General features: G+C 44.3%; 1 protein-coding gene across 1 annotated transcript in view; it reads right to left on the bottom strand.

The window, feature by feature from the left end:
* DDAH1 (dimethylarginine dimethylaminohydrolase 1) overlaps window positions 1-18,147 on the bottom strand; it is a 54,108-nt gene that overhangs the window by 4,591 nt on the left and 31,370 nt on the right. Inside the window, exons 2-5 of the mRNA XM_084527644.1 lie at window positions 13,316-13,415; window positions 12,125-12,198; window positions 11,419-11,538; window positions 383-526 (exon numbers count right to left, since the gene is read on the bottom strand). Coding sequence (XP_084383770.1) covers window positions 383-526; window positions 11,419-11,538; window positions 12,125-12,198; window positions 13,316-13,415 — 438 coding nt within the window. The remainder of the gene's footprint in view (window positions 1-382; window positions 527-11,418; window positions 11,539-12,124; window positions 12,199-13,315; window positions 13,416-18,147) is intronic.

The raw sequence follows: 18,147 nt of genomic DNA, 5'->3' as shown, positions 1-18,147 counted from the left end.
AGAATGAACAGGCATGGCTGGCTCAGTGGGTGCTAAGCTGTCTCATGGTTTGTAATCAATGCTAACATTTATGGTGTATGTGGCCTTCTGCCTACAGCTCTCAAAAGGTTCACAACCAACAATAGTGCAGCAAGGGGAACTGTTACTGCTCCCAGTCGTGCAGAAGAAGCACCAGGGGCACAAGAGACAAAATTAAATCAATAGTGGAGATGAACATAGAGCCCAGGCCCGACACCTTTCAAAAGCCAGTGCTTTTGCCCTCTGATTTTTTCCATGACAGGATATAACCCATTCTGGAAAGCACCGAATTTCAGTGCCCAGCGACTTCCCGGAGAGGCCAGGATGCTGGCGGGCTCCCAGCCATGCTCAGCACCTCTCTCACCTTTGCGCTCTCTGGGTACTCCTCGGGGGCTCGGTGCAGCAGGACGTGGCCTTTGCTGGGAATGTTTAAGTAGATGCAGTTTGCGGCAGCATCATCGGGCACTGTCAGCTTGTCGTAGCGGTGGTCACTCATCTGTTGCATGGTCTGCCAGGAGACAAAAAGTGCAGCTACTTAGACCAAACGCTTTAGAGGGGTCCACACAAATACAAGAACAGAGCCTTCAAAAAAGTGCTAATTGCGACTGCCAAGTCAGCCAAGAGCCATTTTGCTATACAGCAAGTAAGGAGATCTGTCTTTATCTCTGCCTTCAAGGAAGAATCTACTAACCCTACCCAAAAAGAGCAGTAGAAAACCTCTGTCAAACAGTTCCTGGAAACGGCAGGATTAAGCGGTGTACTCAACGAGTAGTCCGTGGACTTTTCCTTAAGGAATGCACATTGAGTATGCAAACCTCCCGCTCACTTTGACAGAAACTATAGGTGTTCAGCACCTTTGAGAAAAGCAGCCATCATTCAATATTTATAAAACGAGTGTGAATTAACACAAACAGGACAGGAACGGTTCCCAGCTTGGCTATCAGCCCAATCTTAATTCTTTTCAAGGACCTCCTTTCTGCTTTCCAAGCAGTTACTCTTTCACTAGGCACCTGTGCCGGGGCGCGAGAAGGCACGTCTGAGTTAATCCTCGTTCCCAAGGGGACAACACAATAACCTTGTCAGAACAGTAGAGCTGGTGGCTTTCAGAAGTTGGGTTTATAAATATAGGGCTCATACTCAAATTTGGATCCTGGCAGAATTTCCGAGACAGAGACTCTCAGCACACGAGAAGCCTGAGATCGCGAGTTTTGGATTAGGCTCAACTTTTTACTAAAGATAGAAAAAGCCTGGAGACGAGAAGCCTGGCTCCCCTTTGTATCACTCCAGCTTTATACCAGTGTCTCTGACAGAGACCTAGAATAATGCAGAAGCAAACAAAGCTCAAAGCTTTGGCCCTATCCAAAGCCTAAGCAAATTCAAGTGTTTCAGTTTCTCTCCTAGTCCTCCTGTGTTCCCACACAGATTTTTAAGCTTTTTTTTCAGCTTAAAATTACTCATATTAGAATTATGTTAAAAATAAACTAGCACTCTGTTCACAAAATTCTTCAACTAAATTCCCTTCTCAGGGGAGATCTACATCATGTAGCAGAGAGCAAACTTTGATCTTAGGCACAGTTATCTTCAAATTACTGGTAAGGTCATTTGTACTGCTACTCATTCATAAAAAATGCCATATGGAGCTGAATTAGAACAACTGCATCTCCAACATATTGTGAAGCACTATAACAACTCACACTTCCACAGCTACAGTAATTCCTTTATAGGCCTGGATGCATTTTTCATGTTGCAGCCTGAGTCATCCACATCCCGTGGAGAACACGGAAACTCATAGCGAAGAATGCAATGCATTCTTGAGGAAGCATTATCAGATTGTTATTTCTTGTTCCTACTTAAGTTATGAATCTCAGCTGAGCTCCCAAGGTCACATCTACCTCCATAAAAGGTTAATGTGTTTTGCTGGGGAAAAATCCTTGCGCCTTTACTTTACCGGATGTATTTTTATTACCGCACTTACCATGTTTGACTTCCCTATTTATGAATTTGTTTCCGCTCCGTTGCCATGATGTATTTTTTTAAAGCTCTCCTTGATGCTGCAGGCATCCAGCAGCAGGTGACACGCCTGCACCCCCTGCTGCTGCTGTCCCTGGTAACAAGTCTGCAGACTTGTCCTCTACCCACAGCCTCCCTTTCCTAAATAATCTTTTTAAATCTGGATTAAGGAAACGTATTAATTAAATCCACACTGAAACACACATAGTGGTAGAGGAAAAGCCACTGCCTGGCTTTCGCTCAGCTCCCAAACAGTTGTGCTTTCTCCAGTCCTTGTTGGTAATAGAATCCTATATTACCAGTTTTCTGTAGAAACAGTTCGTTCATCAGAAATGCATTGTGACTCACTCTGAAACATTTCCATAAGAAATTATAAATTAATTCTCAAACAGAAGGGTATGGACACATCTGCCATTCATTTGCTTCCATAAAATGCTCCAAGTTGGAACACCCACAGTGAGCAGAAATGAAGAACAAGTGCAAGGCCCTCACTGAGCAGACACGAACCAGCTTCAGGAAACCTGGGAGATGATGGTGAGGGCACGTTAGGAGGATTGATTTCAAAAATAAAAAGCACAGAAGTGGTGTATGAATTAATTTGGGAACAAGTGAAGAGAAAAAATGAGTAAAAAAATGAGAAAGAGAAGCATGGGAGTCTGAGTACCTGGCTGCGGCAGTGGGGATGGGTTCTGTTAGCAACAACACCGCTGCAAGATAGCATTTACTAGTAACTGGTGGTTTGACAATATAAAATTACTCTCTTCCTTGGCTTTTAAGATAAGAAGGAAATCATATTTGCAAGCTTTCATCCCTGTTATAACTATGTCTGCACGTTGAAATAAAATTCCAAAAACCAATTTGTTGAGAGTGTGTACAGGCAAAAACACCCCAGACCTGTGCCACAGGGAGACTGTGGATCCAACAGAAATATGCTGATACGATGTAATCAGGTTATTTTAACCTGACCCATGGTCTTACATATTTCTATGACATAGAGTCACTGAGCACATGCACCTGGCCAGACAGGACAACAAGGCAGAGAAAAACACGAAAGCAAGGTTCTTTGATCATATTTTCTATCAAATAACACCTCAAATACGTATTGTTTTGGGAAAAGTTAAGTTTACAAAGACTATAGCCCTCGCACAATGCGTTCAGGCTGGCTTTCTGCCCACAAACATATGACCAGCTATGTTAACAGTCAGGCATTTCCCGCATGCCTAGTTTTTCTGGGAATTTTCTTCAGCCCAGAGAGGGTAATTTTCATTGCACATTCTCTCAGCCCTTAGTCATGCTTTCCTTATGTTGAAGTCATTCGCATAGCCTAAAATGCTTTTTCTATAGTTTTTACAGTGTGTCCTCAGACAACTGAGGTAATGGATAAGCTAAATAATCCTAAATATGAAGCAGCATTATGCATGAAGGAAAAATGCGTATGTGTTCAGGGCCTATTATCACAAGCTGAGCTGAGCTGACCACATGCACATTTAAGGCAGGCCAGGCCCAGACACTTTGTCCCTGTAGAAGGAAGGCCCCAGCTGGAGCCCTGCTGCCATCTGGGACCTGCTCACATGCCGGTAGCTATGGGATGCAGTGACCAGCCCCATGCCTTTTTACCTCCAGCACCCCACAAGCAAAGACAAACACACAGCACCTGTTCTTCTTCCAACATGACAGCAAACACTGTATGTAAGAATGCCCGCATCACGTTGATAGAGAAACAAAATTCAATTTTCAGGCTCCGATTTTAGTTTTAATTAGCTCTCCTTTCCTAGCCCTTAGCATTTAAGAGAAAAAACAAACATGCAAGTGCATGCAACTCCATACCCACAGGATCATTCCCCTTCTACATTCTATCCAGTTACCTTTCCTCAACCCTTCTAGTCATGGTATTCTTATAAAAAACTATTTACGATATTTTTTCCATCCCTCCTCTCCTCATTCTTTCCAAGCATATCCAAGTTTTGCCTGTTTTACACTAAAGCGTAAGAAACACTTGGCCTGGGTTACAGAGCAAACTGGGAGATTTTAACCCAACAGATTGAAAGCTGTGAGAAGAAATTAAGCTACATCAGGTCTGCCTGCAATGATGAAAATGATGGCTTTTTGGGGTGCAGGGTGACCTATGCTGATGAGAAGAGTAACCCAGCAATAGGCAGTAACATCTCCCTCGCTTGGCTGGGCAGTCTGGAAGCACAGTGTGCTTTTCTTCTGCTTGGAGGAAGGAGCACTTGTCTAGGAATATAAATTATTGCTCACTATCAGGAAAATAACTCGGAGGAAGCAAGATGAAGCTCCTGGCCCTTAGAATTCCTCTGCTTTTTGCACCAGAAGAGACAAAGAACAACCAGTACCCAAACTCCTTTTCCACACCATTCATGGTGTTACAGGCATCTATCATCCCCTCTTAGCTGTCTCTTTTCCAGGTAATAGTCATAGCTTGCTTAATTTGTCTCTTTATGCAAACTTTTCTGGGTATCTGTCCATCTATTACCCTTTTCCAAGTCTTTCCATTTAAATTTTTTTTTTTTTTTTTAAATGAAGGGATGGTGCACGCAAAAGGCATGTAACAGCCAACACACAGCACACAGACACACCACAGCTTTAACTGGTGGCGTAATAATGTTCTCCATTTGTCTTTCAGCTCAGATGACAATCTCAATTTCTTGATCAGATCTTATTTCTGTGGTAACGACCAGCTGGAGCACATTATTTCTTACATGAAGTTCACATTAGCATTCTCCCAGCCCCATCACTTAACATTCATCTACACTGAATTTCATTCACTGTTTTGTTGCCCTGTCTCTGCCTCTTAAGTTTGCTTCGTCACATTTGGAAGAAATAATTGACACTGGAGCAAGAAAGCAGCAGCCTTGGGCTTGAACAGGAGAGTGGGGCTGGGGAGCTGTGCCGTGGTATTACCCGCCTGGGTGCCAGTGCCCAGCCTGCACATGCACCACAGCATGCGACATTTTCTGAGAGCTTCCCTGAACGCAGCAGTGACAAGAGTGACCCCGACCAGATGGGCAGGAGGGAACAAGAGAGGGGAGCTGTTAGAGCCAGTGCCCTGATCGAATGCCAGGGTCTGTCAGGAGCATCACGCCAGTAAGGTGGAGGAGCTGGAGGGACAACAGTAGGAAGGGGACAGCACAGCCAGTCTGTGCAGCGCAAATAGCACTAGGAGTGATTTGAGTGTTTTTGTAAGGAACACAGACATCTCCTAAAGATATAATATACTTAATACAATATAAAAATAAACCCTGCAGATGCAAGCACAGGATCCCATGAGTACAACAGAACACTGCACACCACACCTAATCCAAACCAGCCATGCTGCCCCCAGTCGGCCATGGCCACGGCACCCAGTCTGCAGTGGGCATGCAGCCAGCGCGCGGCTTTAATCCCCGCCTGCCCCCACATGTCCTCGGCAGCTGGGCTTTGGGCCCTTTCCTCCCTCCTGCGCCCTCCCAGTCATCTTTTCCAGAACGCTGAGTTCCCTAAGACACCTCTCCCACCCCGGCCCACAGCATGGCTGGGCTCAGGCCACCCTTTCCTTCACCACAGATGTGTGGCACTGCACGGCCCCTCACAGCGCCTCATGGCCCCTCACAGCACCTCACCGGCCCCTGCCCACAGCAGCGCCTCAGGGCCGCTGTGTCCCAAGGTGGGGAAGAGGAAGCGGCTAGCCTTTGCTGTTGCTCTCAGCCAGACGCCTGCAGGACGAACATCCTGTCGTTTGGGACAGGAACCCAGGGAGAGAGCAGGCAAAGGAAAAATAAGGCACAGGAATGTGAGCCCTCATTTACGCAAGTCGAATGACATCGCCTGTCAGCCTCTGACCCAGCTCCTGGTGATGACAAATGCATACGTAAAGTGACACTTGCCTCGCCTTTTATAAAAACAAAACACAAACCAAAAAAAAAAAAAAACAGCAACAAAAAAAGCAACAAAACAAACCAAAAACAAATACAACACTTTATTCTATAAATACACTTCTGAGTCTGTATCTTACAAAAGACTCAGCTCTCCTGCCTACATACAAACTGAACAACACTGACACTCAGTTCAGGGCAGCAGATTCATTACAACATCCAACCTTAATTAAAAGAAAAGCACAAGTAGTTGCCTTTTTAAAACAGCAGATCATCCGGTACCCGGTGAAGACCTGTGTCCTCTGAGATGCCACACACCCTTAATTCATGAAGTAATGGAAAATCAGGAGGAGCTGAAAGCATGCAATGTCTCACAGGACCTGATCCAGAGCAAGCAAATACGTGCTAAAGGAAAGTGCACAGAATCCTATAAATTGACTAATTTTCCTACCTATAATGCTGAGAGCACATGCTTTTTTTTTTTTTTTTTTTTTTTTTTTGAATTATTTTAAGGAGCAGGTTGTCAATTGTTCTCTGGATTTCACTAACTTCTTTGCTGCTGCATTACACAAGTCAGGATTCATCTGCACTTTCTGCTAATTCCCTACCTGAAGTCATCCTCCTTGGGTTATTAATATTAGTAATCATTTCCACAGCAACCCTTTGTGATATCGTAAATAGAGGATTATGACTTCATGCAGGGAATAAGCAGAGGCACAAATGATGAATTCTTAAGGAATAAGAGATAATGTGTGCATGCAAACTGCTGCATTACTAGAAAAGAAAGCCACTGTACAGACAATAGCAGGAGCAGCTCCGGATTAGCCTTTTTGTATTGCCCGGGGAGTATGGGCTGCTTTGTAAGCACACAGGATATACGACCTTTTCTTCTAGGTGCCCATTCTGGAGACACTTCTGTGAGCTGGGAAGTCCAAAGCTTTTATGCAGGCATTACGTCCCTGCTGTAGTGCAGGCAAACAGCATTCTGCTCCTTAAAGCTGGCACACGCTGCAGGGACTTGAGCTATCCAAGACACAGTGAGAAAAAAAGGCATTTAATCACAGGGATGGGGGCAACTCTGCCAATGCTGTAACAGCTCCTTGTGCCCAAGTCTTTAAAAGCATGGCTGTGATCGTAGCTTTGGATACAGACTAGTTGGCCTAGCTGCCCAAAAGAGATTTCTTTCTATTGTGTGCTTACGATGTGGTTTTCTTAAGACTTCCTTGACCTCTGTCAAAATAGAGGGGCTGCATTTGTAATAGTGTCCTCCAGGGAATGCTCCAGAAGATGGATGAACAGCTCCACTACCCACAGAAGATACTGAACAGAAGAGTTGATAACAAGGCAAAGCGATAATGTCCAATCTTTTATTCAAGGGAGAAAAAAGGATAGGTATTTGCTGAAGTCAGAGTACTCCAGTACTGTATGTACTCTTCTTTATGATCAGGAGAGTATCAATCTCACTGACTAGTGAGGTTGGGGCACTGAGGAGCAGCTCCACATGCAGGTGTCTCCAGCACACTGGGTCCCACACAGGCAGCACTGCTGGGGGAAGCGAGTGGAGGTGAGCCCAGCCGTGTTCACTGCAGTGGCTTGTCACCTGGCCACACTGCTCACAGCCCAGACATCGCCCGGCCACACTGCCTCATGCTTGGCAGAGGGCAGCCTCACTTCCAGCAGGAGAATTTTCAAGATTTAGCATACAGAGAGAGCACAGACAGGAGTGTCAGCACACACTGGGGCACTGATCCCATTGCAATCCTAGCATTTGCCTTTGCTGCTGAAAGTGGACCTGACTGGGCCCCCGGCCGGCTCCTGCTCCTCTGCTGTCCCAGCAGGAGCCCACACTACACCCCTGGGTGTGGACAGCAGGAAGCAGAGCGTGCACCAGCAGCACCGCCTGGCACCTGCCTGGACATCGACTCCTCATGCTGATGGTCAGGGCCCCAGCCACAGCCTCCAGAGATGCAGGATCAGAGCCCAAAGGTGACACGTTTGGAGAACTCCTGGCCTCACTGAGAGAACTGGAAAAAAAAAAATCACCCCAGGCTTTATCTGCCCAACAACTACGGCAAACATTCAGCGATGGAATTATGAATGGGGTTAACTGCAAGAAGGAATTAAATGCATGCTGCAAGCAGCAGAGGGAAGCTAACATTTCAGATGTGAAACCAGGACAGGCCACGGTAGTTTCTGTAGTTAATTTGTCTCTCTCTTTCACCCAGTTTCCTTAAGCTTCTCTTTTCAGCTGCAGCCCAAATAAATATTCTATCCTTGCCAGAGTCTGAAGAGGATTTCATGGTTAAAATGTCACTTCTGATTTATTATCTGCTTCTAGCATGTGCTCTATAATCCTAAACCCTGTACACTCATTTTATAGTTCACTTGCAGTGCTCTCCGTTACACTCCTGATAAACAGCACTCTGCCAGACTTGAGCACCAGATGTCCTTTCTTTTTCTGTTTTTATGGAATCATATGGATACATGAGTTGCACCAGCAAGAACAATCAAGAAAAACTGCTGTCTTTCAAATAAGACTGCTAATAGGAAAAAAAATAATCCTATTTTAATTATAAAATCTTAGTCTAGCATGACACAGCATCTCATCTGTTGCCCACAGAACAAAACCAACTGGACTACCATAGCTTCTCAGAAACATCAGCTTTCTTGTACAAGAGCATTTCCAGAGCAGACATGAAGAATGGCAACAACAAAGCCGAGGCTTAACACAAGGAGCCATCCAGCTAAGGGAGCAGCACTCTGGGCTGCCACAGGCAATGACTTGGTAGGTGCTCAGGGGACTGCACGGCCGCACAGGCTGCGGGGATTGGTGGACAGGCACTGCTATTGCTCCATCAATCAGCCCAAAGTCAGGCAGCAGCTTTTAATTCTGAGGATCAGCACCTCATAGAGATCCTAAAGCGGTTTTATTTCCACCAGTGTGTGAGACTGATTACCAACTGATTATTTTTTTTTTCAGAGGGAAGCGAATAAATACAAAAATCACTTAGGTCAAAAAGCAAGAATTCAAACATTAGACAAAGTTGGGGAGAAGCAGCACAACCATTCCTATCGTTTCTGGGGGAGATGCTTTACTTACTTCTTTCTTTTCATATAATTTCTTTGAAGAGAACCTCAGCTCGCAGAGCGTGAGCAAATATAACCCTTACACACATGTGAACATGCTACTCAGTCTCTGATGCACAGAAATACACTGAAAACTGACCAAATTGATTTTCTTTTAAACAACAAACTGCTAGATTACCTTGTTATTTAGTGTACTTTCTTCAAAATGTATCCACTTTTCACTGCACCTTGATTAATGGTGGTATCTGCTCTATTTAATGGCTAGTTATCAGCATCATTTAATCAGCTTATACAAAAATATTTTTGGCTACAATAGCTAAATTTATGCACTGCAACACGATTAGCCGAGCTGTGCAAAAGGCTTTAATCAAACTGATGAGTTCTCAGATTAGTCCTGGCTCAAGTTCAAATTGCAGCTCTGAGTAACCAGTATTGTACTTGAATTTTGCTCATGTTTATAAACACTCTATACAAGAGTATGGTTGTCTGGATATCTGCAAACTTCATCAGGCTGCAGCTCACGAGGCATTTTGAGTCTGAGCCTGAATATTTGGGATAGTGCATATTTCACAGGGAAAGACACAGAGCACTTTCCATCCCAGACTAAATCAATCTCACGGCATCAGAAACATCAGACCTTTTCAACCAAAGCCATTTGTCATAAGTTCCTCAGGGAAGAGCAGAGGGCGATGTGGCTCCCAGAGCTCCACGCAGTGATTTCTAATGAGACAGTAACTTCCCCAGGTCATTCAAATGAACGAGCAGACTTAACAGCCACTCAGAGCTGTGCAGGAAACCAAGAGACCATCCTCCTGTTTCACAGCTCCCCTAAGCTCATGCTCATTGCTCATCAAAGCAATTAGGCTGCTACCCTATTCCCTCCGTGGCTGTCAGGCTACAAATCTAAGCCAGCCAGGATTGCACTTCCCTTTCTCCCCCTCCATAATTCAAGCAGTGTCCAGCAGGGGAGATCCTGAGCAGATTTGAAACATTGGTTTTATATCAGCTGGGCACTGAGACATTTTAAATCTTGAACTATCACAAGATGGAAAACAAACAAACAAACAACAAACCTCTGCTGAGCTCTGATAGAATAAATGATCCTGTTGGGAAATGTAAAGTCCTGGGATTATGCCCATGAAGAGGATCTATAAAAACCTGAAGAGCAAATGTGCAAGGAAACATCTCTGCACGGCAGTAAGAATGAGAACAGGCTTCCATCTTGCGGGCAATTAAGGACATTTTTAAGCCAGCGTCACATTTTCAAGTTGGTATCACTACCTTGCTGAAGCCAAGGAGGTGTTCAAGACATGCAGGATGGGTTACAAAGCTCTTTTGGAACAAGATTTCAGAGTTATTTATTACGTTCACAGTAAATGTATTGCATGTTGCAGATACAGATCAGTAGCCATGGGCACCAATAGCAGCGCTGTTCCTTAAAATAATTTATGCTTTATGATCAGAGCAAGAGATATAAGCTGCATTTAAATTGAAGGGACTTCAGAGGCTTTTCTCACTATAGTTAAGTAGAGCTGTCTCCACCCCTCCCCATCTATTGCTGGCTTCCTCCATGCATGAGTGATCACATTGCATCAAGAAGGCTTTGGCAAAACCTAAGAACAGGTAAGCAAGTCTGCCAGCAAAGAGACCCAGATTCACAAGGCCCCCTAGCCTGAAGGCTCAAACCCACCCCTCCTCCTTTAAAGCGAAGTGCTCAGAGAATGGCAAGGCTCGGATGACAACTCTCCCTTTCTGCTGAAGCCATCCTGCTATGAAAGCCTGATGCGAGCAGAGAGGAAAAAGTGAACAGAAAGGAACCTGACCCTGTAGCCATCTGATGAAGGGATGGGGAGTCCTGCACCCATGTCCCTGTGGCTGGAGTTCCGTACTGATTTTATCCAGAAAGCCTACACTAAAAAAATGTACACACAGGCCACCTTCATGACAGGGACCATGCCCCTTTCCCTCCTCCTTTTACTTATCTTCTGGCAATTTCTCACAGCAACATCTGAAGTAAATACAGAGTCACAGAATGGTTTGGGTTAGATGGAACCTTAAAGCCCCAGTTCCAACCCCCTTGCCACAGGCAGGGACACCTTCCACTAGACCAGGTTGCTCAAACATCTCCTAGTGCCTTGATAATATCTCTTTCCTCCCTCCTATCACCAACCCGTTGCATTCAATCAAAAAAAATGTAAATAATAACCTGCGTATTCCATTTTATAAATCAATGTAGATAGCTTAAGCTAAATTAATGTCACTGTTCTCTTACCTGATATAAACATTCTTCACAGCTTGCACACACAGGAGATGTACTGATTTCCTACTTCACTGATCTATATCTATTTTAAAATTCCAGCATCCTTGAGCAGTGATTAAAAACAAACAAACCAAGTTTGCAGGTTAAAGAAAATTTTCTTATCTGCTTTACCTTGAGGGCTTTCTGTGCAGCTTCACTTGATCCAATAGCAATCAGGTTTGGTCCAGCCATGCTGCAAAAACTCTTCAGGTGCAAAGAATCATGAACGGGGACTGTGGAGACAGCATAATCCTGTACGAGAGCAAAGAATGGTTGCTATAATTATTTTTAATTAGTCCTATTTCCATAATTATATTGAGACATTCCATAATTAATTGTACTCTCCGCATATTAGTGATAGCAACATATCCCAGGGCACAATGTCAACTGTTTAAGTACAACATACCCCTCTGGACCAGCGTGTCTTGTGCACTGGAGTAAAATCCAGAACATTTTCATAATACTATTGTTGCCACTGTAAAGCAATGCATTAAAATGCGTAATTAAACAGTATGTACATAAAAACTCCCCAGGGACAAGCATTAAGAACACGGTGCTGATACATGAGAACATTAAGAACATGTCAATATGCTTTCAGATAATAACAGCCTCCCACTCTCCAAATTACTTTTATGCAGTGATCCCACAATTCAGATCTAACTTCATTATCTGTCTCTTTAAAGGATGTTCAAACCTTTTCATTAACTTTAGCATTTTTTACAAAGAAATTCTAAACAAACCACTTAAGAATATGACAAGTGTCTTGCCCAGTATAATTTTTCAACTGATCCAGCAGATGATAGTTTCTATTTCCTGTGGCATGAATGAATTCACAAACCTTAAATGTGTCAGCCAGAATTTCTGCACCACGTTGATTTGTCCGCTTGGAAAGACCCACAAAAAATTCTCTGCCTGGAATAAAAAAAAAAAATCACATCAGCTCTTCTGTCAAACAAGCAGATTTCAAAACCAGGCCAACTTTAGAGACATATTGAGGCAACCTTTAATATATTTTCTTATCTTTCTCTTCTTAAGTTGAATAGTAAAACTGAAAATTCAGCTTAAACGCATGCAACCTACAATCGTGAACTGATAATTTAAAGCAATTATTTTTTCCAGAAGATGTGTTTTGCTAGAAGCATAAATAGCTTCCTCTCCTAAAGCCCTGCAATGGTCATTGAGTAAGGAAAGAGAACAGCTGGGCTGGATTAGTACAGCACTGATTGACCATTTCCCCCTCCCTCTGAGATTTCCTCTGGTCTCAAGGCAGCTCTGCAGATGCTGGCACCCTCAAGCTCCAGAGGAAATCAATCGGTGCTGGAGCTGTGCTGTGTTAGAAAGGCCTTCCTTCTTGGCCTGCCTCTTCTGAGACCCTTCCTTCCCCTCCATGAACAGAGGCAAGCAGCCAGTCTGCTGTGATGCTGATCAAAATGAACAGGCTCATTCAGCGCAGGTGGGGAGCAAGCGTATACACAGCTGATGTGAGAAAATGCCTAATGGGCTTAATGACACAAAAAACACTGTCAGGATCTTCATCCTTGAAGTCAACCATGCATATAAGTTGTCTAGCACATGACATCTGGCAGGCAACTCCACCACTTTCTGCATAAACTAAAATGTACTTTTTGTATTTGATTCGTTGAACCAGTGACAATTGTCTGCATCAAGCCCTCATGATTCCTGAAAACGCGTCTGTGTAAGCATAGCTGCTTGTAATAAGAAATATGAAACAACTGCAGGCAGCTGACTATTGAAAGCATTTTTCTTATTGGCGTTTTACAAGCTAAAATAAAATTTGTATGCACAGTACTGCTCTTTGTACTGTGTGTACTGCTACTTCATTTACTCAGACATTAGGCAGGACATTGAGGGTTGCACTGAAAATTAATCTCTCGGCTACCTGTGTGACATTTAGCAAACAACTGATTTAACAAGCCACATGAACAACATCTTGTTATGCAGACAACAGATAACATGCTGTCTTCTAGGCAGTTGGAATATTTAAACAGCAAATTTACTACCGCTATACCTGTAAATAAGACATCTCCACCATCCAAGGTCGCGTTTTCATCAACCATCTCTACTATATTGAGGTTAAGACTTTCTAGTACTCTCTTCATGGCTTCAACCTGTGTAAGAAAAAGTTGTTTTGATCAGACTTTGTCTGTATCACTGAAAACTTAAAAAAAAAAAAACACAACAAACACACACAACTCAAACCCTACCTGAAATGCTATCTTTAATAAAAATCAAAGCTCTTTAACACACCAAGAGAAAGATGGACAGCAGAGCCCCTTGTGTCCATGTGTCAACCTCCATTCAGTCAGAGAAAAAAACTGAAATCATTGTGTCCATTTTCTCTATAGTTTTCCAGCTTTCCTGAGAACTAGTTCTCTCTGCACTTCTGAGCTACCACACCAGAGAACTGCAAGACCTGTCATTTCGGTGTGTCTGTGTGCGTCTCCCATTTCTACATGTTGTCAGTGTGGCTTCTTGCTGTGAGGCTGTGTGTGTGGCAGGACGCCTAGGGCTGCCCCACCCCTTTTCCCACTGCCTAGTGTCCATGACAGAACTGGGGAATTCAGCTTTCCCATTTTTCTTCTTTTGCAAGAGGGCTGCTCCCACAGTTTCATGTCTTTGGCCATCCGCATGAGGGGTTAACACACGTTACATTCAAGCACCACTGTCTTGGTGCTCTGTAATCAAAAAGAAGCACTCACACAACCAACTGCTCCCCAAAGCTTATGACTACACCTTGCACAATATCAACCTGAGTACTGCCTCATCCACAGGAACGTGCAAACTCTGGTCCCGCACAGCAGCACCTCCGTGCTTGGCGAACCCTCCTCGCTGTGGTTAACCAGAGCATTAACACATGGAAGACACAGCGAGGGCCTTTTAGACAGCACTGATTTTTGTATGTCCTTTACTTCTTTAACACGATACATTAAGCATTTCTAGGTAGAACACAGGGAGCTAAAGTAGGTGACACAGTACCTGTCCTCCAGCACCATGCACCAACAGGGGCTACCCTGGCAGCACAGCGACGTGGGCGCCCCAAGCCAGGCCTGTCACAGCAGGGAAAGCAGGCTCAGAGCAATGGCAGCACACTGCATAGCTGTCAGGCCTTCATAAGAGCAGTGCTGACTTCAGGGAGTAAGAGAAGGGGCAGACACAATCCACCTAAGCCCACTTTTGCTGCTCATTTTCCATGACTCGGTTAGATGGCACCCGTGTCGCCGCCCCAGCCCTGAAGCACAGGCAGAGCAGGCTGGTCTGCAGGGACCGCCGGGCAGCTGACGTAGGGACCTAAGGTATGCACCGGGTCAGCATCTTACCACAGATCTGCTGTGCTCTTTGCGGGTACCCCTTCCTCTAGCCCATTTGCCCTGCCCAGTCACTTCACAGACACAGCACAAGCACACTGCTGAAGCACGAGGCTCGGTTTGAGGCTGAGCGGGATGAAGGCAGGTCTCTGTGCCACCTGCGGCATGCTCACGGGTTAAACAGCAACACAGGGCTGCACCCATGAGCTTCCCCAGACCAAGGGACTTGTCCTCCCTGCTTTGAGATGCAGTCTGGAGCGAGCCTGAAGCACATCCCTTACAATTATTAACGTTTCTTTTTGATCCTGTCTTTCACTTGATGCTAGAATGACTTCAGGCTGTGTCTTTGCACTCGAGCCTCCAGGCATAGCAGTAAGCTTCACCTTTCTTGGTCCTGCTGCTCCATCTCCAGTGATCTTTAAAATTAGGTTTAAAAGGAGGAGTGGACCTGTGTAGTATTTCAAAAATCAATGGGAAGCAGCTGAGTTACAATTGAAAAACTGCCTGTTGTACAAAATCCACAATGCTTCTTAACATCCATGTGCTCTCTGATACCAAGATTTCTTTTGCCTGTGCAGCCCAGCTGTTTGTACCATTCTGGTGCTTATGAAAACCGTAAGACCCCCAAAGAAGAAAACAATTGGCTTACAGGGGATTATACGATTGTGCCATGCCCAGTCCAAGAGCACACAGACTCACTGCATTGTGCCAGAACGAAGCAGACCAACAAACTAAAGGCTGAGCACGAGGATACCCTTGCACGCAACTACACCAGGCATTTGACCGGAGCACTGCAGCAATGCAAATGCTTGCACTGCCCTGAGAAGCAGCCCTGAAGCCAGCAAAGTCACCTTGGTAGAAGTGAGCAGGGCGTGGGCTGCAGGCAATGAGGCTGGAGCACATCCACAGCTCCCCGGGGCAGGCAGCAGCACCCAGGCCCTGCGCCAGCACGGGCTTGGAGCCCTTCTGCTAGAGAACCAATTAAGCAAAGGGCCCAGCTAATGAGGACAGTGAACAGTAAATACTGACCTCAGAGTTGTCATTTCAGCCGTACGTGTTTTAATTACCAGGTGCCGATTACAATTTAACCACCAGGCTATGTCAGAGATGCCTCAAATTGTTTCTTTATTTAATTTGCAGAGGTTGATGCAGCTGTAGCACAGACATTAAGGGAAGTTATCACATCTGTAAGTTGTCCAAAATCACTGAAAACTAGTTTAATTTGCTCTGTAATTGTTCCAGTCCTTGCAGATATACATAAAACGCTCAAGATGTTTTTCTCCCAGGGCTGTGCTCATTTTAACTTACAAAACCAAATTTAAATAAATAAAACGACTGCTGTGTAAATAGCTGGATCTTTTTTCTATCATGGTTGTTTATGGATTCAAGTCTATGGCTCCGTGTTTTGTGAGGTTTTTAAGCAACCAGTAGAATTTCCTAGAGTTTTAATTAGAAAGTGCTGTTCACACATCTAGTGACATATGCTAGGAATCTCTTTTAATATCTGCAGCTTACATAAAATAAAAAGAAGGTTCAAGTTACTGTTATTTATTTTTTTATATGGACAACACCAGGAGCTTCATTCAGTAGAAGCAGAAATGGAAGAAGGAGCACAAACTGAGACAGAAAATTGGAGGGAAGACTTAGCATTATCAAAAAGACTACTGGGAGAAGAGGATTTGTAAATACAGGATTCTGGAAAAACAAAACCAAAAATGACCAGCCCTTCTGCTTTTGCATAGAGCTGAGTTTCACGCACAGGGAGGGCGCAGACTTGCATCATCCGCACCACAATGACATATTCAAAGCAACGCTGCAGTCCCCAGCAGGCTCTCCAATACAGCATGTTCAGTGTCAGTGCTTGCCACCAAAGACACACGACCTGCACCATTCAGCGACAGGGTTAATAGGTGGTAAAGTCCACACAAGCTGCTTGAGTCTGTATCTCATTGCAAAAGGGAATCAAGAGCTTGGCTCCATCCTTGAGCCTTGGTGAAAGTGTTTCCAAATGAGGAAGGACTGTGTCACTCAGTGCAGCTCCTGCACAGAGAGAACACAAGGTGCCATCTCTAGCTGATGAGAGACAAGTGATCACTATCCTCAAGTGAAAAGTTAAAAATAGGGATGCAGGAAAGGGGTTTGTACAGAGCCCTCTATCCTTGTGTTTTGTTCTCCCAAAGCAACCAACCCCAGATTTTCTGAGGCATAAAGTCTTAATGCATAGTGGTGGGATTTTACAATGAATTAAAGACTAATTCACAGAGCTAGCTTTGATTTTGAATGCATAACCACCTCTTGCTTTCTTTCCCAGGAAAGAAGTGAAGAAAGGTAGATGGACTAAGTCTTCTGTAAAGCCACGTTACCCAGGAGACAGCTGTAAAATACATTAAGCATTTAGACATGAACCGACTACAAGTGTATTCACTATGAGGAAGAATTATCATTTACTTTTTTCAAAGTAGCCAAAAAGGAAAGTCACCTTCCCTCACTTTATCTCCTTTATTTGAAAAATAAAATGCCAGGTAGTCAGAATTGTATCACACAAAGAGAACACTCATCTGTATCGTTTAAGATTCCCATATCGTATATCTCAGGTCAGCTTAAGGTTTGTAACACAATATTGGGTTTTATTGTAAACGTAGCCATTAGTACATCAGATGAGTGTTAAAGCTTGTATGCTTTGTGTGGTGATATTTTTTCTAATAAGCACATTCCTGGTGTGAGATGGGATGTGTCTAATCCATAACAAAGCTGATGGAGAGACAATGGACTTCAGCCAGCTCGGTTCTGTTTCAAGGAAAGAGGACAATAACTGCGTTTGACATTTATAAGAATCTAATTTCCTTGTGCTTTACAAATGGAGCTCATTACCCGCCGGACTGCTGGTTCTACCAATTACTGTAACTGATGTGCTGGGATTTTTCCTTCTCTATATTACTATTTGATGCACTCCAAACAGAGGCCATTTCCTTAATTATTTACTGGTATTCTGTGTGCTAACCACATTATGAGACTTATGTTATTGACAATAAGAAGGAAACTATCTTTTCAAAGGACAGTGGAAACAAGGAAATGATTTTGCAAGAGGAGCCTGAAGCCAGCACTCCGCTATGAACCACGGACTCTTCCAGGCAAAGAAGAGGCCAGCAGAGAAGCTGCCGGGCTAACACCTGGGCTGGGTGCTGGGACTTCGGCAGCACATGCCCGAGGCTCCAAAATGCCACTGGGTGCAGGGGCACAGCTGGATCTGGGCAGAAGCTGTGCATGGTACCAAATGAAGTGTTCCTTAATGACTGCAATTACCTGTCTGCATTTGTCTCCGAGCTCTCAGTGAAAGGGAGATGTCTGCAGATCCGTTTCAAATGAAAGGATGCAAAGAGATTCAGAAAGCAGATGATCATCCAGTGAACCAGAGATTAAATTAGGTTCCTGAAACAGCAGAGTTCAGCTTTAAGTGCTAACAGCTCGGTTCTCTGGAGACCACAGCCCTAACAAAAAGGACTTGCAGCCCAAGAAACACTACTGCATTGTCTCC

The sequence above is a fragment of the Aythya ferina genome, assembly GCF_964211825.1.
Source record: "Aythya ferina genome assembly, chromosome: 8".
In the NCBI taxonomy this organism is placed as follows: Eukaryota; Metazoa; Chordata; class Aves; order Anseriformes; family Anatidae; genus Aythya; species Aythya ferina.
Note: the sequence above shows the minus strand (reverse complement) of the source record. Positions and strands in the feature narration are given on the sequence as shown.